Source organism: Phocoena phocoena, chromosome 12 (assembly GCF_963924675.1).
Source record: "Phocoena phocoena chromosome 12, mPhoPho1.1, whole genome shotgun sequence".
NCBI classification, from domain to species: Eukaryota; Metazoa; Chordata; class Mammalia; order Artiodactyla; family Phocoenidae; genus Phocoena; species Phocoena phocoena.
This window is the reverse complement of record NC_089230.1, coordinates 47616437-47638716: the sequence shown is the minus strand read 5'-3', so window position 1 is coordinate 47638716 and position 22280 is coordinate 47616437. Positions and strand designations below refer to the sequence as shown.

Below are 22280 nucleotides of genomic sequence, written 5' to 3'. Positions count from 1 at the left end.
AAACATTTCAGCATTCATGTTTTATACAAGAAGTTTGTGTGGTATCCATCTTCTAGTTCCCCTGGTAGTATCGGCCACTTGCTTGCTTTAAAGAGGCTCACTTTTAAGTTTCAAGATCGTAGTAAGTCGAAGCAAATACTGGAAACAGAACTTGTGAATTCAGCTGGGGGTGGGGGGTGCTGCTGAAAAGAGTCAAAGTAACAGCCATCTACAGGCGCAGTCATGAACCAAAAAAGTGCAATCCAAATTAAAAAAAAAAAAATCAAATCATGTTTTGCAAAAGCCAAAGAACGAGGCCACTGGTTTTCAGAATAACACCGGTGCTTTTATGTTGATTTTCCAGTCAAATCCTCACTCTGGGTCCCGAAGCTCTGTGGCCCACGTTGGCCACGGTCTCCACGTTAGCACCCACATGGTGTATGTACAGGGATGTATATATTATATATATTCGTATTTAGAAAAAAGAAAAAAAAACAAACACCTGTCCTGGTTGGTTTTTGTTAAAACATGAAAAAAAATTTTATTGTTTTAGACAAAGAGGCCACTTTTGGAAAATAATACTTTTTTTTTTAGTTGAATCAGGTGAAGACAGAGTTAAAATCACATAGGATTTGCATTTTAAAAAAAGGAAAGCACTAGGATCGTTGGCACTGGAATAACTATTTACACTGAACAGAGGTTTGGCCTGTTACATAACATCGATACAACGCATTTTCCAAAGTCTGAGAAATAACAAGGTTCTGTCTCGTATGCTTCACAGAGGAGGTTCGGATTTGGGGACAAGTGTCATTAATGAGGGCCATGGAAGTTCGTCAGCTTCAGAGTCACATGCAATCTGATCCTGGACAGTTCTCACTGCTCTGCTCGGAGCAGCTGGCTACGGAATTGAAAGCTAATGGGGAGGGGGCGGGGAAGCCTCTTGGACCAGGCCTCTCTCTGCAGACCCAGGTCTTACAGGTTTTCACCAGGCTGATACTGGGGCTCTGTGGCGGTGAAGTAGTCTTCCAGGAAGCCCTGCAAGTACTCGAAAGTGGGCCGCTCTTCGGGGTCCTTTTTCCAGCAGTGGATCATGAGCTCGTGGAGGGAGATGGGGCAGTCCTGCGGACAGGGCATCCTGTAGCCGCGCTCCACTTGCTCCAGCACCTCCCGGTTGTTCATGCCTGCAAAGACAAGGGCCATGAGAGCGGGCGCGCCGGGCTGCCTGGCCACGGCCACCGCCCCCTGCACCTCCTCTTTCTTCTACGTGGAGCCTGCGGGTGGTTAAAACATGTTGAGGGCTGTCTTAAATTAGACCCTGTCTTTAATGGGCTATCACACCACTCAGAAATAAAAAAAGGACCCCACTACTGACACACGCAAAGCCCCAGAGGATGAATCTCAAAAGCATTATAAGTGAAAGAAGCCAGACACAAAAGGCAACATACTGTGTGATTTCATTTATATGAAATTCTAGAAAAGGTAAAACTACAGTGATAGAAAGCAGGTCAGTGGTTGCTGGCGGGGGGGGGGGGGGGGGGGGGAGTGGGAGGGGAATCCTGCAGAGGGGCCGCAGGGAACACCAAGGAGTGATGGAAACATTCTGTATCAGCAAACCATCCCCCTAAAGGCCAGATGGTAAAGATTTTAGGTGCTGCGGGTTGCATACGGTCCCTGTCGCATATTCTTCATCTTATTTATTTTTCTACAAGTCTAAAAAGGTACAAAACGAAAACAGGGTGGGAGCCGGATTTGGCCCACGGGCTGTAGTCTGCCAACACATGTGCTATATCCTGTATGTGGAGGTGTGACTATTTATGCTTGACAAAACTCACTGAATTCTTAAAATTGTTGAATTCTATTGTATGTAAATTACACTTCAATTAAACTGAGAAAAATATGAATGAAGCAGATAAAAACAAATCCATGGAATGAAAAATAAACCGTCCTTTGTTCACAGGACCCGTGAGCTCCATTGATGAACTTCATAAATTGGCTGTCCTCGTGCCTGGGCAAGCTCTTGGTGCCCCGCTGTCTGAGATCTGACATCACGCCACCACGCTGGGCACCATCCAGCCCAGCGACCCCTAGGTGCCCTGAGGTTTGATGACTGTGATGGGGAGACAGGGCGTCTGTGTTTACTGATGACCTTGGACAGGCCATCTATCATTGGAGACCTTTGCGACCCGCCGGGGGAGCTGCCTGATAGTGAAACATCAGGATGCCTGGAGCTAACAGGAGACATTCTGGGAGATTGCTAACCCTCAGGAGAATGCAACCTCCCTGCACGCTGGCCTTCTTGACAGAACAGGAAATACCACACTTGGGGTGAGCCGAACGCCCTGACCCCTTTCCCAATCACTGCCGGGCTCTCTCCTCTGGTTTTCCTTCCCTTTTCTGCCATATCATGTTCTGCCATTGCCTGCCAAGCCCTTGTATGTTTTGGCTGCTCCTTGGCCCTGAGCCTATAATCCTCTCCAACTTCTGACCCAGTTAATTTACAAAAGCAAGAGCCCGAGTTCCAGCCATTCAGAAACCCAGATTTCTTCCCCCAGCTCTCAGGGATGTCATCAGCAGGACACAGCGCATACATGTAGCAGCTCCCTTTAATGCTGGAGGAGGTGGCAACCTGCTGGCTAGAACCCTGTAAGCCTGGCCAGAGCAGCTGGGCCCAGGTCACAATCCTGTCCCCGAGTGGGGGACACTCAGACTTCGGGATCTGTTGTCAGTTCTCTTTGTTGTTGCTTTTGGAGCTGGGTTGATCCCGGCTCCCGTGGCTGTCCAGCACAGCCCTGTCAGTCACAGCTTATCCAAACCCTTTCAGGATGCTTTCTTATTCTCTGCCACTGTAATTCCTTGAGGGGATAAAATCCGTGTATTATTCCTGCTGTGTTGAAGTAGGCCTGCGATTTAATTATTCTAATATAACCTTGGTCACATTTCAGGGGTGACCCTTATTTTAGTGAGAGAGGTTCGGTGAGTGAATCTGGGTCCCCTGCCTCTGCACCATGCCTGTCTTTACAGGGGCCCACTTCAGTTGGATGTTCAGTCAGCTCTGAGGCTTATTACCTTAAATCCTCCTCCCACTACTGAAAACTCATTTTGACAACTCGGGATGGAACGGGGGAGCTGGAAGCAAGGGGAGACGCTGGAGTGTCCTGCAGCGCTCTGGACAAACCAGGGCACGGGGCAGGGACCAGCATGTCCTTATCCACGTTCCCCAAATCCAACAAGCTCTGCAAAGCAAAAGTTCTGGAAACTCACTTGGCAGCAAAATTGATCCGAACTCACCTCATTCGGCCATAAAGCCTGACCTGGTGTGAGGCTATCGACTGTTTGTCTTCATTCATACTTATCGCTATAGAAGTAAGAATGTGTTTGAACACAGGGTGCAGCCCCAGACTCTCCTAGGGTGTTATATAAATTATGGTCTAAGCACTGTATGGACTTTCTAAAAAAAAACAAAAACAAACGAGTCAGACTCTGAGGTACATCCAGTCCCAAGGGTTTTGGCTGGGACGCTCCGGCATCAGAAGTGGCAGTAGCCACCACATTCCAGCCACCCCGAAAGGGTCAGGAAGAGAGCATAAGCGCGTATCGGGCCTTCTCCAAAGCACCTGCTTTGTATTTCAGTATAGACCTTGGTTTCAAAATACCAGTATCTCAGAAGCCACAGGTGGAAGGTCTAAAACCTCGGAAGGTGTGACAGGCCCTTCTGGAGGTGGTACAACCCACCCCCAAATGCCTTCTAATGCTTTATTCTGGCACTGAGACCACCCAAAACCACACCACGGAGTATAACTAATCGTTCTCCTATTGCTCTGCGGCCCTATGTCAGTCAACGTTGCATGTCCTTGAAAAGCAAACTACTCAAATGCAAGGACTGCATGTATGTTTTAGAAACTCTTGATTCAGTCTCCACCAATGGAAAGTTTAATTGGCCACTTGGGTCAAGCCTGATTCTCTAGTGCTCTGCCTGAGCCTGGGACGCAGCGGATGCGGCAGCTTGACCCTCAGCATGTAGCGTCTCCCGAGGCAGCCTGCTTCCCAGGCAGCTGTGACCAGGGACGGAGCTGGACCTTGGCCCACGTGGGACAGGGCACCAGCAGCCTCGCCGCCAGCCCCTGTGCACACTCTCCACCTCCGTTCTGCCTGCACCCTCTACTCACTTCTCCTCTTTCCCCTCTCGTGCCTCTACCCAGGCTCCCCAGGCATGGGGAGCACACAAAACCGATTCCACGCACCAGGCCAAAGAGAAACATACCAACGTCAGCTTTGCTGGAAAAGTGGGACGTAAGACAACGCACTTGGCTGACAATGACAATGTGAATGGGGCTGGCTCTTTTCCAACCAACCATAAGCCAGAAGTGGACCTGGCACCTTCACGATGGGCCTCGGCAGCAGTAACCGTGCAACCAAGAGATGCCCACTCAGCAAGGATTGGGTCAGCTTTTATTTCACAAACAACACCCTGAATAAGTGGGTTGTGTTCCTATTTTTAAAAAAATAGTACTTTTGGCTCTAAGAACTTTGAAAAATCATATTTAAGAATTTCTTTTTAGCAAAAATGGATTTTCCTCTTTATACTACTATTTCATGTTTCCTTTTTAGATGGCTTCATATTTTTGTTACAAAGAAAACTGTTATCTCCCCTCTTTTTAGCCACTTTTCCCAAGACATTGGTTTTATCCAACACCTGGGAGGTGAGGGCCAGGGACTGGGAAGGGAACACACAGAAGACTGAGTGCCAGGGTGGTCAGCAGAATCCCGAGGGACATGGAAACGCTGGAAGAGATGAATCTTCGTATCTTGCTTCCAATTGAGGAAGCAGACGGGGGGTGGGCAGGGACGGGGGCGGCGGTGGAGGAGGGTGCCTGGGAATGTTCTGCCCTTTTCTTCCTTCTTCAGTGGGGAGAAGGCCAGGGGAGAAACAGAAAAGATAGAAACTTTAAAATATGGTGTATGTTTTAGGGAAACTCTGTCACCAACAGTTCTCAGGGGAAGCTGCAGTAGAGACTGTTTTTCAATGGGAGGGTGGTCTCTACCAGCCGGTGGTGTCTCACCGTGGGAAGTGTCATGGCCACAAAGCCCCCCAGGGTGTGTTGCCTGGTCCCCAACCTCCGCGTCAGAGAAGGGGCACAGGGCTTGGCGGCCAGCGAGCAGACGCGCTCTCTGTTTTCACTCCAGCCTGCCCTCCTTTGCTCCCACCTCAGCAGTTCCTTACCTTCCTGCTCTCCCTGGCGTCAGTCAGGAAAATGGGCCATTTCCACTGGTCACTCTCACAGGGCACAACTCAGTGGGCCTCAGTTCACAGAAAATCCGTGTAGCCTGCCGTGCTGGGGTTTGCTTTTCAAATTGCCCTTCTCTGCATCTTCCATGAGGGCCTCCTGCCACCCTGCACTTCAGGCTCTCAAACGTGGCCACTAGTAGCATCCTTTCCAGTGGTCTGCCCCAAATCCTGCAGCTGAGATTCTCTGGCCGAGTGGACTGCATTCGCTTCCTGCCATTATGACCACATTATCCTTCCAAATCACGCTGCTGGCTTCCTCGAGGTTCCCGAATTAAGGTCCAGTTTCCAACTCTCACTTTGCAACCCTTACTACGTATGGTTGCCGACAATGTCTGCTTTCCCGTGTGTGCTTTCCTTCCCTCTCTCCTTTTTTTCCCCTCCCTCCTTTTCTTTTACACTTTCCTATTCCTCTTCCTTGAGCTAGATGTTAACTCGGTGGAGTCTCCTCGCTTTTCTTTTGGGTTCTTTAGGGAAGAAAACAATTCATTTTCATTGTCAGAGCCACTTCACTACTTCGACTCTGTGTCTCTCAGCAGGTGACTGGACTTCCCCTGGCCTCAGTTTCTCCACTTGTCAAGAGAACACCTCCACATTCACTGTGCTTTTAGCTCTTTGAAGAAAACAATGTCTTCTATGAACGGAAGGTGTTGGGCTTTATAGCTCTCCGTTTGTGCAGCTTCCTAATACAGATCTCCGAGGGGCCATCTCTATACAATAGGGGATCTTCACTGTTACCCGTGCAGGTTTGCATCTGGGCTGGACGAGGGGTTGCGAGAACCTGGATTTTTGTGCCGTGTTTATAATTAAGCACTTTGACAATGGGAATGATGCTCAGGTTCCCAGATATCCAGCTTACTTGAGCAAACCGAGCTTTCCACTGAAACGAAATTAGACCCTATTGTGCATAAGGGTTTCCGTCAGAGGCTCCCCCTGGCTCCTCTACGTAAACCCTGGAAAAAGCCCTTCTGTTTACTTGTCTGCTGAGAATTTCTGGGAGTGCCGGGAGGGCAGAAGGAAGGAGGGCGCAGGTAATGGTGCTTGCTCAGCCCGAGAGCGTGCTATCAGATAGATCACTGTGTGCTCTAGTTATCTTACCGGGCTACAACTGGGACGCTTCAAGTTAGGTTTTGGTTATGAGATCAAAGTACAGATTTTGGGCAGATAGATGTTGCTCCATGAGGATAGTTGAAAATAAAGGAGTGACCTTGAGAAGGCACAAGGATGACTAGTTTTGTTTCTCTTTCCACATCTTAACCAGATAAGCTCAGGACAGCTGTTTTTATTAAGCCCACTCTATTAATAAATACAGAAATGACGGCTACTCAGGTGCCATAACACACAAAGGTTGTTTAAAGTTGATAATACAGTATCACGAACAGCTCCTTTGTCCCAGAAACGTGAAAAAGGGACAGTGAGGGTAAGGGTGCCCACCGGGAAGGCCGCGGAAATGCACAGATAGGGAAGAACTGCCCTCTCCTCCCGCCCTCTCTCCTTCACCTGCCACACTGGCCAAGAGAAACTTTGTGGGGGGAGGTGACAACACGACTCCTGGGCATTCCAGGAAGGATTCCCTCTGGAGGGAACACCAGGAGCTGAAAGAAAAAGCCTGCAGACTGTGGATGGGGGCAGGGAGGACAAAGCACCCCTGGCTGAGATTCGAAGGTTCATCCCACCTCCCATTCTCCTGGCGGCAGAGCCCTAACTTCTTCCCACCCCAAGAGAAACCTGCTCCTGTCATCACGCTGGGCCTAGTGGGGATAAGAGTGCAGGCGACAGTGATGGGCTGCTAAACAGAGAGGAATGTAAGTCTACAGTTCAGGCTCTGTCTGAGGCATCTGAGTGGGGCAGAGGGAGGACAAAGGTGGAGACTTCTAATTCTTTAAGGAAAATGCCATACATTCACTAGTTATCTGCCTCTTCAAGTCATAATCAAGTGACTAGACGCATTCACGGAAGTCAGGCAGCTGTCGGTTGTTAAAAGAGTTGAAAGTGCTTCAAATGGATGAATAAATGTGATACACTTAAGAACGGTGCTGGGACATGGTGTCTGAACTGATCATGGGGTCAGTTTCTCAGAACAACTTTGAGGACAGAGGCTACTTTGTGGCTGGGAAAAAACATGCTATATTTATTTGTGGAGATGATGAAATAGAGCTGAAAGGCTTTGCAGGCTATGGGCAAAGTCTTGTTTTAAAAGCCTCATAGGCATAATCTTTTCTCCCCCTGCCTACAGCCATCCATGCATGCATCCATGCATTCACTTAGACTTCCTGAGAGTGTACTATGGGGCAGACACTGTGCTGGGCATGGGGAACACATAAAAGGAGCCCCCTTCTCAGAGTTCAGAGCTACTGGGAAATAGAGACACAAAGACAAGGGTTTCAGCAGAGATGTACCCAGTGGCATGGAAGCAAGCAGAAGGTGCAATCCAGGAAGAGACATGGAGCAGGCTACACAAAGGAGGGGGTGGGCGTTTGGGCCGGGCTTTGAAGGATTCGGAGGCAGGGAGTGGAGCTGAGAAGAGAGACTTGCGTGTCTGAGAGAGATCTCTTGGTGCGAAGCGTTGGCAAGCGGCAAGCAAGAAATCACGTCTGGTCACGCTGCCCGCTCAAAACCCATCAGTCACTCATCTCACTAACAGTAAAAGCACAAGTCCTCACCGTGACCCAGGAAGACCCTACTGATCTGCCTGGGGCCTCTTGGCCCTCTGGCTCCCTCTGCCCTAGACACACGGGCCTTGTGGCGGTTCTTCAGGGCCTCTGTGCTCCGGTTGCCTCTGAAGGGAGGCTCCTCCCCCACGTATCGACCCTGAGCCTCGCTTCCTCAGATGTCATCTTCCTGGGGAGGTCCTCCCTTGCTACCCTCTATCCCCGTCCCCGTTTTATTCTTCTCCTTACCCATTACCACCAGCCAGTGCTGAATACATTTTGTTTATTTGTGTTATTGTCTCTCTCCTCTAAGGTATGAAAAGTTCAGGAGGACAGTTTTTGTCTTTTGGTTCACAGCTACACTCCTGGGGCCTAAACGGCACGTGGCATATAGCAGGTATTCAATAAATATTTGTGGAATGACTGAAGGGAAGAGGTATGAAGGACAATGCAAACAAAGGCTTCTGGAGTTTATCTGGAAGACAAGGGGGAGCCATGGACTTGTTAACTAGTAGAGTAGGATAAGCGGGTCTGTGTTTTCCAGGATAACTCTGGTGGTGACAGTGATAGAATGGTGGGGGAGGGGAAGGGGGGAGAGACCGGAAGCGGGAAATTCTATGAAAGGGGGTCACTGCACCAGAGGATGACAGCCCACCATGGGGCAGTGGGGAAGTCACTTTCCCTTCCCCCTTGACCCCCATCCTCACCACCAGCCGAAGTAACTTTCCTGTGTGTGAAGGTGACAGAAAGCCACTCTCAGGTATGAAAGAGTTCAGAAAAATGTGTCTCCACCTACTGCTCTTGCAACAAGAATTACGTGAAAATACACTCTAGCCACCTGAGAAATGACTGCATTGAGAAGTCAGGATGGAAATCACGGTGGAAGGGGACTAGGGGTCTGTCCTGGGTGCTGTCCACAGGCACGAGGACCCAGGGCAGCGGAGGAGCAGTCCCTCAGCACATACTGCCCACGCGGTCGCACCAACAGACGGCGAGGACGCGGACAGGAAGGGCCTTCCTTCCATGGCGACACTGGGTGAAGCTGAATGACTGTTCCTTAGCGGTTATTCTTCTTCATTAAGGTAATCATCCTATAATTGGAATCCCTCTATGTAAAAGGGATCCCTCAAGAAGAGTGTACTGTGAGATTCAGAAGTCCGATTAAATGTGATGACAGCTGTGTTAAAGAACAAAAACAAGCAGCATCCACGGCGAGGGGCAGGTCAGGGAACAACTTTCCATGGCTCCCATCACGCCCTGGCTGCCACGGCCCCCTGGCCACCACGGCAGACCGGCCAGGCCTCCCTGTGGCAGCACCAGGCCCCTCACGGTGGGCTCTGGCCAGGCTTTCCAGCTGCTGGTCCGGGTACCCCTGCCTCACGGCCTCCTCCGCAGACTAAGCCTGCGGCTCCTTGAGCGGGCGCCCTTCCGCATGCCCGTCCTTGTCTGGGACCCTCTTCCTCAACTTGAGGGGGAAACCCCACGTGCCTTCTTCTCCGTGAAGCTTCCCAGTCGTGGCCCCTTCTCTCTGCCGCCCTCGCAGAATTAGGGTGGCTGTCAAAGCCCCCGGCGTGTCAGCAGTTGCTCGGAGTGTGTAACTAAGTGCAGTAAAGCGGACTTGGTTCCCCTGTCAAACCCTTTGCCATCCTCACGGGATTCTGAGTGAAAGGCCCTTCTCAGGACCTGCTGTATGCAGATACCTGAATCGGGGCCCCTCCCCCATTATCACAATTAAGATTGGGGGCCCACGGCGGGTGAGTTCAAGTACTCCATCCCTCGAAGATGATTTCCTCTAATGATAGAGAAGTAAGAAAAAAGGCTGATTTCTTCCTGGATTTGATGCACACTTTCTCCATCTGACTTGCAAGCTCTGTGAGTGCAGGGACTGGATTCATTCCTTTGCTCACTGTTCTAGCTCCAGCCACTAAAACAGTGTCTTGCTTGAGGACCGTTCTCATCAGTGCTTGCTGAGAGTATGAATGCCTTGTTTATATTGATTTCCCAGGTCGAGCAAAATGCCAGGCGCGGTCACACCTACTGACGCTACGCCGAATTAATGAAAATCCCAGCCTAAGTTGTAAAGTGAGGCCGCTTTCTTTATGCCAAAACCAAACGCGACAAAAGACTCTCCCTCAGAAACACACACCTGCCTTCCTTCTCTGAGGCTGCCGCCCCCCTCTCCCCTTTGTCTTGGTTTCTGCGTGTGACCCTGAGAAACAAAAAACAGCTTTGTCTTCCTGGAAGGAAAGGCTTCACAGAAACGCAAAACGTTAACCTTCCCCCACAGCTGCATTTAACACATCGGGGGGCTGGAAACTTGGGGGACTCAGGAAGAGATTCATTCAAAATTCAGACAATAAAAAAAGAGGTGCCTTCACATCTTCAAAATCCCGAGACCTGCACATTCTCCCCCTTGAGGAGCCATTCAAAAATGCCCGTGCTGTGCTCCAGGCCCCTCCGGGGCAGCCCTTTCTGCCGTGCTAGTTGGCTATTCCCAGAGCAGCTGCCCACGTTGTGCGTGCCGGGGGCAGCAGTCGCCACAGCATCCATAAAACTGCCTTCTGCCTGCATCTCTAACCGCCAGTGCTGGTGCTTCAGAGACAGGGAATTTGTCAATTTTGCCTCTGTGCCAACCTGGCTCTCCTAGGAGTCCTGAGGCTACGACCAACCCAGAAAGAGATCTTCTTTACTTCTCTGCATTCTCCCAAGATGACCAGAAACAATCATAAAAAGGGAACAAAGGGATTACAAATTAATCGGCCCTCGCCGGCTCCTCTGACTGCAAAGATACGATTACAAACTGAGGATTTGCAAGAGCCCTCAATTCCTCGTTAATCTCCACTATCGTTTCTGTGGCTGCTTTTTTATTTTTAAAAGCTCCTTTCTTAGGCAGGAAATGATGGGGAGCTAGGTTCTTTCTGCACTCAACAGTAACTGAAAAATATGTCCTTAACATTTCAGAAAGCAGATCGTCCCTGCGCTATAACCACTAAAGCGTGGAGGTAAAATGGCACGATTATCCTTTATGTCACCATCTGTCTAAATTAATGAATTCAAGCGAGAATAACCTAAAACCCGTGGTTTCTTTGGAGAGCATGACTCTGACAATCCAGAAAAATTCCAGGGCTTAAGAATCTCCAATGTCTTTACACTATACTTGCTTTTGTAGAGCATATTTTAACTGTTCAGAAACGTGCAGTGAGGGAGTTCCCTGGTGGCCTAGTGGTTAGGATTCTGGGCTTTCAGTACAGTGGGCCGGGTTCAATTCCTGGTCTGGGAATTGAGATCCTGCAAGGCGCACGGCATGGCCAACCCCCCCACCCCCCGCCAAAAAAAACCCAACCAAACAAAAAACCCCACAAAAAACAAAACCAAGAAACGTGCAGTGAGTGGCTTCTAAATTGCGTTTCCCATGTGCCTCTGTTGTCTCTGGCCATCTGGAGCGGGGCCTGCAGAGAGGGCAGGTCCTGACATCTTCCTGCCAGGTTCACTCCCTGGGTCAGTGCTACAGAGTAATCAGAAAGCAGTGAGGGCTTTTCTCCTCTTTCCCAGAAGTGTCTGCAAACTCCATGTGGGCAGAGGTTCTGCCAGTGACACTTCTGCCCTGGGAGCCAGGGACCCACACTCTTACTGAGAGAGGAGAGAACCCATGAACTGGGGCGGGCTGAAGCATTCACCAGCTACTAATTGCATTAATCCTGGCACACGGTTCACGGTGGCTGCTTGTCTACCTACCACGGGGCTCCCACTTCTGCTTTTCTCTGGCTAAATACCTGTCCATGTGCTTCAAACTCATGCTTGGCAGAAAGCTGAGGATGGGGTTTAGAAGGCAAACAGGGTGAAGGTTCCCCAAATGGTGCTGGGAGATTCCCCAAATGGTGCTGGGAGAGCATCCACCCAGGCCCATTTCTGCTGTGCCCTGCCCTTACCTGGGTACGGAACTCTTCCTTTGGTGACCAGCTCTGTAAGTAAGATTCCAAAAGACCACACGTCAGACTTGATTGTGAACCTCCCATACAGGGCTGCTTCGGGGGCTGTCCACTTAATGGGGAACTTTGCACCTGCGGGAAGAACACCCGGTTACTTGTCAGGCAGAGAGCATGGCGCTGGGTGTGGGGCTGGGAAGGAAGAGCAAGTGGAAGTGCTTTCCTGGGATCAGGTTCAGAGAGGAGGATGGGAAGCAGGGGAGACAGGACACAGACTAGGACTGAGCAGCTGTGGGGTCTGCTTCTGGCTCTGCGACCTTAAGCAAGTCCCATCAAAGGGCTGGGCTTGAAGGCCGCTTAAAGTTCTGGCCTTTAGAACTTGAATCTACAAACCTATTGAAAGACATAGGTTTGGTCTGGAGGTAGGGCTAACTTGTGATTTAGGAAACTATATATTTTTTCTTTTGCTTTCAAATAAAGTTATATTTTAATAAATACACATAGAATTAAATCACACTGCTACTCTCAAGAATCCTTTAGTATGTAAGACCATAGTCTGCTCTTACTGAGGTACATAAAAACCAGATCAAGCCACCACACTTCTCCCAGGGTGAAGACAATTCACTGCTGCCCTGGTGTTATGCTGAGATGGACTGTATTTCCCCAACGCCTCCTACATCTACAGCAGAGAAATGACTTTGCCTCTGTCTGCTTCCCCTGTACACTCTCTTTCTTCCTTCCACCCTTTCCCCTGATAGTGGCCACCTTTAATTCTGGGATAGGTTTTTCTTCTGCACTGTATGATCCCTTGCTTACCTCCCTACCTTTCTCCCACCAGCCAGACAGGGTACTATCTAATGTTTGTTTTTAAACAGTGGTTTTATCTCAGTGACTGTCTTATGAGTCTAATTTCTCAAGACCAAGAAGCAAACTTTGTGCCAAAGTGAGTAGAATCTTTTCTTTCAAATGTCTCCGATTAAAAGAATCCTTTCTCTAATCAAAAAGGAAGGGTGGGGTCCACCCTGCTTCTTCTGAAGCGAGATGTAGATACGGGGAATTAAAATTGATTCAGCAGCCTGCACTCTCACACATTAGGCTCAGCAATGATAAAGCAGTTTCAGATATTTCACTGAACAAACTAAGCAGGCAATTTTTATTAGTGATGTAAACAAAATTATATGTTTAAAGCATGTTAGTTTTACTTAGGAACTCCTAAAAAAAAATCATACAAAGGCGGACAAAATGAGAAATTTTCACAGTATCTTCTATGAAAAGCCATTATGTGTAAAACTGGCAAATGATTAAAATCTTTGAATTAGCAGTGTTTTAATAACCAGAGGTTAGGATAAATTACAGCAATTAGATTTTTGTTTTAAATACAGTACATGATAACATCTTCAGCAAATCTACCCTGGCATCTTCTGGCAATATAATTTTCCTCTCCATCTCTTCTATGCCCGTGAAATGAAATTAAAAAAAAAATCCTACTATTTTATTCCATTGCATCTCACATTAACACTGGAACAGAGAAGTTATTCTATAGTTTTTCTTCCTTTTACGCATCGAGTTATTTTTAATTAGCTATGTTTCTCAAGCATAATTACTTATATCTTTGCTTAAGTGTTGCAAGGTCTGGTATTCTCTGAACAGTCATTTTGTTTTTAAAGTTTCTTTCAAAGCATTCTTCTCACACTTCCTATCCTCCAGCATTCTGTTCACGCAGCTTTGGACTCTGAGCCTCTGGGATTAATGTGATAGATTTTCTTCAGTGTCGAGAGCCAACTTTGCCCTGGACCAAACCTCAGCTGGAATTCTCTTATTTCAGAGAATTAAAGGTATATTAAATTCATTCCTATTTAAACCATCTCTTGAGCCAAATGGCTTGGAAATCTATGTCTGTCTCCGAAGCAAACAGAACAGTTTTCTCCACTGTGCAGACACAAATCCTGCAAATAAAATGACAAGCAAAAAAAGCCTTTCTTCCCTTCTTGGAATCACTCCACGTTGCTCAAGATGTGAGTGCTGAAAGTAAACTGTTTAAAATTGGGATAAAGTCATTTTGGATTTTCTGAGAGAAGATTTCATAATTTCAGATTAAAAAAAAAGCAATTATCAATATATCAGTCAGTTGTGCTAGTCTGCTTTATTATTTTCTCATTGTATCGTCTACAACAAGAGCTATAATATATAAACCTTCAAAATATAAGTTGAAACAAAGGTTGTAATGGATCTCTGATAGGAAATCATTTGTAGATATGTGCTTTGACTTGCGAGCAGGAGTGTACTTACGTAAGTTTATTCTGCATTAGTTTATTCTGCATTAGTTTATTCTGCATTAGTTTATTCTGCATTAGTTTATTCTGCATTAGTTTTCTTTCTAAGATAAGCAATGTATTTATACCTAATACATTTGGAGGGGAAAAAATGAAGAATGTCTTTGATTTCTCCTACTTTGTTTTGGGCCCAAAATAGCAGCCACTGTTGACAAAAGAAGGTTCTCTAAAGATAACTCACAGTTTCAAGGAAGACAAAATGTTAAATTAAAGCACTGATAAGCTGTTAGCGATTAAGTGAGGTTTCAACTGAGAAGAACTAATCAATGCTCACTCTTCTACTCATCTCAGTACCTCAATTTCCCCTCATTTTCATTTCCCCCCTCCTGAGGGTACAGATGCAGCTCCACATCAGGGAGAGTTCACCTGGGGCTTGCACAGGGGTCTCTGCAAATGGCCATGCGGTTGCACACTGCAAATCCCGGTCTCTGAGAACAGCATCCCTAAGGTTGCCAAGGATACCACCCTGCTGGGGGCTGGATGGGCTCTCTCCTTGGGTAAAGTTAGGAAACCTCAGAAGCCTGGAAGGAAGGACCTCCTAGGTGTAAACATTGCCTTTTCCCTCAAAATAAAGCTCTCCTCCCTCAGATTTCACAGATATTTCATAGATATCACAGTAGGCATAAAGCCAGGATCAAAGTTGTCTTCTAATTGGTATGGATTTGTAGAAAAAAGGGGACAATGTCAGGACACCTACACCACAATGAACTTGGTGTTGTCATGTAACTAGCTGATTTGCTCTTCCTGAAATTCTCTTGTTTGGGAACAGGATTAGATGCCAAAACAATTTCCTCTCCTCTGTACTTCACCGGAGGAAGTAACAGCAGCCGATGCAGGTATGATGATCTGTGCCACTGATACCACAGGCTATGAAGGACCTGGAAACTCTTAGTGTGCTCGTTCAATGTTTAGGTGAACTAAAAAATACGGAAATTATCATCACTCTAGTTTTTATTTCTTACTGAATTAAACAGTTTAGGATTCTGTTAAGCCAACAGACAAAGGCCACACATAATCTATATGGATTTATGTATGGACTTGAAAGCATCTTTTCCACCGATGTTTTCCAGGCAGTGTCTGCAGATTTTACCAACTTCCCAAGGTTAACTCATTGCTGAAAGCCTGACTTGGTGCTATCATTGGGGCCCAGGTCCCGGAACCACACTACAGGTAGAATATCTTTGTACTTTGGTCATTTACCTCCCAGAATAGCAACAGGACCAGCTAGCCTCAGGCTAAATCATTTACTGTGTCCAGTAAACATAGCAGTGTTTTAAATAATCATTTCTTATAGATACCTCACGCCTGCTTCTCTAAAGTCTCCGAAGATGTGAAATGAGTGGGCATCAGCCTTGTGACCAACAGGGAGATTCTACTCCCGCGGCTTCAACGACTACCCTGACTCCAGTGACGCCTGCATCCGTATTATCTGATAGGACCTCCCCTCCTGAGTTCCTGACCCGTAAAACCAATTCCCTCCTCAGAGCCTCCACTGGGACCTCACAGGGCCTCTCAAACACAATATCCACAATGTATCCTCCCCACGATTCTGCTGCTTTTTCAGTGTTTGCTGCCTTGGAAGCTGCCTAAGTGAGGACACCAGAATGCTGAGAATCTTCCTTCTGGATGCCGTGTCTACTGGTTCTCCACTGTGCACTCAGGTAAGCAGCACGGAGCCTACCTAGACGAGCTCGACAGATCTTCATGGAGTCATCTTTGGCCTCTGCTGCTTTAGCGTCGTCTACATTGAGCCTACTTCACACCCTTGAAGGTGTCTGCCCCTCTTCATCCTCACTACCTGCACTCCAGTCCTCACTTGCTCCCTGCCACCTGCCTCCTTCCTGCACTGCCTTCCACTTGGGCCCACATGCACACTCTGGTCCCTCCTTCCCACTCCCCAGCCTCCTCCTGTTATCCGGAGCCTCTGTTGCCTCCTCTGTTGCCTCACTGGCCCCATGACCTCCTCTGACCGTCCTTCCTGCTGCAGGGCCTCCAGGCAGGCTGTTGGCTTTGCCGCAAGTCCCACCCTACTCCTGCCCCATGGTTGACTCCTGCTCTCCTTTGTTCCTGGCCTAAGTGCTTCTGGTATGGGAACCCTGGCCCGGGCACTAAGACTGGGGCAGTTTCCCTAGCTCTGCACTGCCAGAGTGTCTGGTTCTTTGCGGCTGTTACCATTTAAGTGCAGTAAGCGTGTGAGCTGTCAGAAGTGCGTTTTTCTCCATAGATACTGTCCTCGGGGGCTGGCATGTGTCTTTCTGGATGGCCACCGTGTCTCCAGTATTGAGCCCAGTGCCTCATGCACAAAAGGCACTAGGTAAGGGGGTGCTGAATGAATGAGTGACTGGACACTGGTAGGCCACCGGGCCTTCCCTTCCAGGCTGAACAACCTCGGTTCCTTATGGGGCTTATTATCAGTTCCCTGCTCTCTGGCGAGTCCTCGCCTTGTCCTCAGTGACCAGTGTCGCTGTCTATAACCACCTGGATGCGCTTTTACGTGTTTGACAACTGTTAACTACAGTAGAAAAGCATCTGTCACACACTAATGAAACTTAAAAACACCTGGAAAAACCCTGATTTTAGTGCCAGATGAAGGGTGTTCAGAACCCCTTTGGGTCTGAGTGAACCTGTCTGAGGTGGTGGGAATCCTGGACTTGGCTCTCTGAGGGGCCTGGGGCTGAAGCTGGGGGGTAAGAGCCGGAGAAAGACAAGGTGGCCAGAGGCCTTGGAGCATTCACAGCCAAACAAAGTGGAAAATCCTTTTTTTTTTTTTTTTTAACAGACTGGGATGGAAGCAGGTGACTGGATAGCAATCATTCCACCTCACTGGTCTTCTTTAGAGTAAGGTTAACAACCATCCATGTTCTAAGTAAGAGAAAGGAGAGAGCTGTGGATTTATTCAGTTATCAAAGTTTGTCCACCAGACAACAGAAGATCCCACCCCTGCTGGACTGGTCTTGTTCTCTCTCTTCCTACCGTAAGTATTTCTGGAGTTTCCTATGTGCCTGGCGTGGTCCTTAGTGCTGGGGCTACCATAGTGAATGCAACCTCCTGCTCTCAGGGGGCCTGCAGGCTAGCTTGGGAAGGAGATAAAATAAACGAATGGCCGTTATATATGTCAGACAGCGACAAGTGCTATAAAGAAGAATAAAATGGGCTACAAGCACAGATTTTGTGGGTTCGTCAAGTCACACTAAGGACTCTGGATCCCACCTGGGTGTGGTGGGGAGCCACTGGGGCCTGTGAGCATCCTCTACCTCACCCTCTCCTTGTCTTTAAAACATGGAAATAACGCGTTATTACCTAGAGAATGATCTGTGATGAGCCAGAACGTGAAAAGCATTTTGACTTTTCAAAACTCTTGAAAAGCATCATGACCTTTCAAGGCCTGTGGGTGTCTATTAGCAATTAGGTAGATCAGCGGTCCCCAACATTTTCGGCACCAGGGACCAGTTTCGCGGAAGACAATTTTTCCACGGACTGGGGTGGGGGAGGGGGGATGGTTCAGGCAGCAACGCCAGCGATGGGGGAGCGGCAGATGAAGCTTCGCTCTCGCTCGCTTGCCCGCTGCTCACCTCCTGCTGTGCGGTCCGGTTCCTAACAGGCCGCAGACTGATACCGGTCTGGGGGTTGGGGGCCCCTGGGGTAGATGATGTGCCTATTGTCACTTCTGTCATCATGTTTATTTAACTTGTGGCTCTAGTCACATTTGTGCTGTTTAGCACACTTTTCACATTTGGGTAGTACAAATCATCTCAGAAACAAAGGAGTGAAACTTACTTAGCATACTCCAACACTTTGTAAAGCTCAAACATTTCTACGAGAAATGAATGATCTTTTCTGAGTTTATTCTTCCCTGACGCTTTTCCTTTCTTTCTAGGCATTTCTCTTGTCTCTGCTGTAGGCTTTTCCTCAGTCTCCCTCTCACTAATTCCAAGTGTGTTTAGAGGCCTAAGTGCTGTAGACCCTTCTCTCTGCTGATTCCCTGAAGGAACATGCCCGCTCTCCTGACTAACCCTGCCCGGCATCTCTGTGTGAACTGGGCGGGAAACACTGGACAGACTCTGTCTTTCATCTGAAGTCTTGGTTCTCAATTTGCAAACGTCTAAGGGACAAAGCCTCTAGGATGTCCTGCCTTTATCTCAAAGGTGGCAACTACAAATCTAAATTCATTTTTCATTAAATCATTTTACTATGAATAAGACAGTCTGTTATAAAAGAAATTCTTGTAGGTGGAAAATTTGACTACATGACTGACTAAGTTGATTCTCACTTTAATATTCTAGGATGCAAATGGAGTTCCTTTCTACTATCCCTGTTCTGGGGGTCAGATTCCTACTCTACCAGGCTTCAAGGTGAAAAACCTGAAAGCTGGTTGGGACTTCTCCCTCTCCTAAAACCCAATATCCAATCCATCAACAAGGCCTCTTGTTTCCCTCTCTGACGAGTCTCTCAAACTTTCCCTTTCCTGTTTAAGTTCTCTGCCAAAACCTGATTTGGGACCTCATCCCTCTGGTCCTCCAGCCATGGTGCCCTGCCTTCAGCTCATTGTCTTCCCAATTAATCCTTTTAAACCTCAGCTTCCTAACGTCCACACCTGCCTCCCCGGCAACCATACAGTGCGTTCCCTACTGCATTAAGCCAGAATCCCCCACCCAGTTTTCTAGGACCCACGTATCTATTCAGCTTTGGTTCTTGCTGCCCCAAACACACAGTTACTCTAGCCTAGTTTGCTTTCCCGTAACCTGTACCCTGCACTCCGCATAACCATGAACTTGCCTCTTCTACATTAACATACCCTAAATGTCATCTCTGCCTCCGCCTGCTTAGCTAAAGCCTGCTCAGCTCAAGTCCCACCTGCCTCATCAAGTCACCTGCGACTACTCCAGCCTTCATCGTTCTCACCAGTGCTCTTGGGAATCAGTGCTATAAACAACAGTTTAATGCTTGACAATAGTAGCCCCCACAATAGCTAAACATGTATTGAGTGCTTGCTAAGTGTCAGGCGTCATGCTAAGTGCTTTACACATATGAGGCAGATACCAATAACGGTCGTGTTCTACAGATGAGAAAACTGAACAGAGGTAAAACGATATGCCAGAGGATGCATGTAAATGGTGGAACTGGAATTTGAGCCAAGGGAGTCTGGCTCCAGACCCCAAACACTCAACCACTACTGCCACGCCCGTGTTTCCAACACGTCTCTCTACTAGTCATTTCGTCTTTCCTTAAATAGAATGTAAATCCTTTGCGGTTGGAGACCATGTTTTATACTGATCTTCTCCACAGTACCTTGCCTAAGGCTGGTTAAACAGCAACTGCTCAGTAAATGTTTTAATTGGCTAAAGGGTCAACCCAGCAATTTATTCAACACTGATGGCCACAGAGATTCTCTTCCTTTACACAAATTTAATCAAACGGAACAAAGAAGAGAGTGACACAATGCAGCTGTGGAACAAATAATTATTTTCACCCTTACAGTTACAGGAAGAAAATCCTTCTGACCACACTCCAGGACGGTCTAACCGAAGGCTTTGTTTTTAAGTGAAAACAGGGTGACCAGCTAACTTCAGTAGGTCAGCATGGGCGCATCCCAACCCCCAGGTCCCAATCAAGTTAATGAAGGTCCTTTATCCCCAGGGGCCAGGCAATCTGCTTTCTTCTGCCTTAAACAGAAACAGTTCTCACTTGATTCAGTTACTTACAGTACTTTATGCATCTTGGTGCATGAAGGCGATGGCAGCAGCATTTCAAATGCTCGAATGAAGGCTGCAGAGCCTTTCACTCTCAGGTCCGCCTCCTGGACCAAGTGTGTGGAAGTCAGCCAGGAAACGGGGAGCGAATATTCTTTGTGACAATGCAAAGACGTCAAATTGTGGGCTGGGCTGGCGTGGCCATTTGTGGAAGGCCAGGGCAGTCATCTAGGAGAGGGGCTCCAGCGGCAGGCAGACCTGGGTACACACACTGGCTTTGTTGGGTGACCATTTAAAAGCCCCCTCAGTCTCAGTCTCCTTGTCTGTAAACTGGGGATGCTGATAACCTCATGAGGTTGTGATGAGAATTATAAATAATTTAAAGGGCTCGGCACAGTACCTGGAGCCTCATTATACCTAAATAAATGCCACCTATTATTTCATTTGGATCTTAGTGCAAAGGCACTGAGTTGCATCAGGCCAGCCAAAGCTCTCCAAACTTCAAGGGAGGGAAGGAGGATGAGGAAAACCCAATACACTCAGCAGCCAATCACTGAGTACTTACTCAGCATCCAGTGAGTCCCCAGCACAGTGGGAGTCACCTCCTGCCCTAGGACATTCCAGGCAGCTGTGGGACAGAGCTCACAGGCAAACCCAACAAAAAGCTTAAATTGTGGTGCTGGCTTTAGGAACAAGAGGACTCAGGAGAGAGGGGAAAGAGGAAGTACCCAGGGACTGGGGGCTTGGGTAGAGGCGGCCACATGAGAATGCTGCAATGTGACCCTCAGTTCTTCCTGGGGCTCCAGGAAGGGGCCAGGAGAGGCCTGGGGTGGGGGTGGGGGCGCGGGCGGTGGGTAGCTCACATCACTGGCTCTTCCTGGATTCCTGGACTGTCAAGCCTTTCTCTCTCTCTCTTTTTTTTTCCATGGTGACCAGGCCAATTCCACAGCCCTGAAAATATCCCCTATGGCTAAAACCTGGGCCAAGGTGGAGAAGGCAAAGCCAGCAGAGCATAAAAGCTGCCAAGTCCTCCCTACAGAGAATGCAAGTGGTGCCCTCATAGCATCTGCAAGGAGGAAAGGCATTAATATCAACAACAGACACTGTTTTTCTGAACCAAAGATCCATCCAGAACGCTCTTTAGTTATGAAGCCTCAAACTCTGCAAATTATTACGTCCAGGATTAAATAATGTGAAGTACTTCAACTTTAAAGTTATCCTGGAGAATAAAAGAAACCATGAACTATGCCAATAACAGGAAGCTGATTATATTGGTGCGGGGTGGGGTGGGGGGGAAGGAGGGGTGACAAGGCAGGACTAGGGCAGGATATCCTGTGAAGGAGGTAAAGCTGATCTGACCTGGAACTTTGTGGTTGTTCAAACAAAACAATGATTTCAAACCCAATAAAACTTGGCAAAGCAAAACTCAGAATTTTCACACTAGGCCAAAGGAATGACTTTGGAATTTCTCAAACATGTCTGGAGTAATACAACTGTGTGTTTTCCAGTTATTCCTGGTGACACATTCTGTTGCAATTTCTACTTTAGGTTCATAAGGTTTTAGCACCACGTTTAAAAAAAAAATAAACGAAAAGTAAATGGTACAATGGAGATGATATTCCATCTGAAATGCATAACGAGCGGGCAGTCTGAGAAGGAAGGAGGTGGGGAGTAGGGAGGAGTGCTGTCCCCCCTGGGGATGTGGGTGGAGGAGGACCACGTTCGGCTAAGGAAGACAAGAACCCAGGACCAGAGGCAGGGCCTGAACACGCTGCAAACACGAGGGTTGACTAGCCAGGCATGGATCCCAAGTCTAGTGTGGCTGAATTCGCGGAAGGAATATTCAGGCTGAGAGGGATAAGCCAAGTCCCAAGGGGAGCCCCAAATCGAGGACCAGACAGGAAGGAGTAGATGGTCCATTAGCGGGTATTAAAAGCCTAATCAGGACAACTAGAGGACAGAGGGGAGCAAACCCAGCTCCCGGGAGAATGGGGGATGAGGCTGGAGGCAAGGCACTGGTCCTGGAGTCTTGCAGTTGAGGAAGGACAGGCAGGCAGGTAAACTGTGGAGGGGCAGAAGTGCCTTACATGGAGGAGAACAGAAAGCAGGCTGTGACATTTCTTCTACAACTCTATGGGGGAGCCAGAAGGTGAGGGGAGGAGCTCGGGCTGCTTGCCTTTCCCCATCACCCTCCTCCCCAATGGTGACCAATGACAACCCAGGATAACTCTCACTTGCAACACAAAAGTAAAGAATGAAATTAACTAGCATCTCCTGAAATCATGGGTGTTTGGTCCCTGTGCTCTCAGGAAGGAGATCTAAGACTCATCAGGAAGACTTTGCCTGGGACTTCCCTGGCGGTCCAGTGGTTAAGACTCTGTGCTTCCACTGCAGGGGGCACGGGTTCGATCCCTGGT

General features: G+C 48.1%; 1 protein-coding gene across 3 annotated transcripts in view; it reads right to left on the bottom strand.

Annotated features, from left to right (window-relative positions):
• Nucleotides 1-490: 490 nt before the first annotated feature.
• The window catches only part of FYN (FYN proto-oncogene, Src family tyrosine kinase), a 149328-nt gene continuing 127538 nt past the window's right edge, over nt 491-22280 (bottom strand). For 2 of the 3 annotated variants that reach the window (XM_065888694.1, XM_065888695.1), the window contains 2 exons: nt 11844-11975; nt 491-1160 (listed from right to left, as the gene is read on the bottom strand). In XM_065888694.1, the coding sequence (XP_065744766.1) occupies nt 952-1160; nt 11844-11975 (341 nt within the window). In that variant the 3' untranslated portion in view covers nt 491-951. The remainder of the gene's footprint in view (nt 1161-11843; nt 11976-22280) is intronic. The other variant, XM_065888696.1, reaches the window with a different exon arrangement.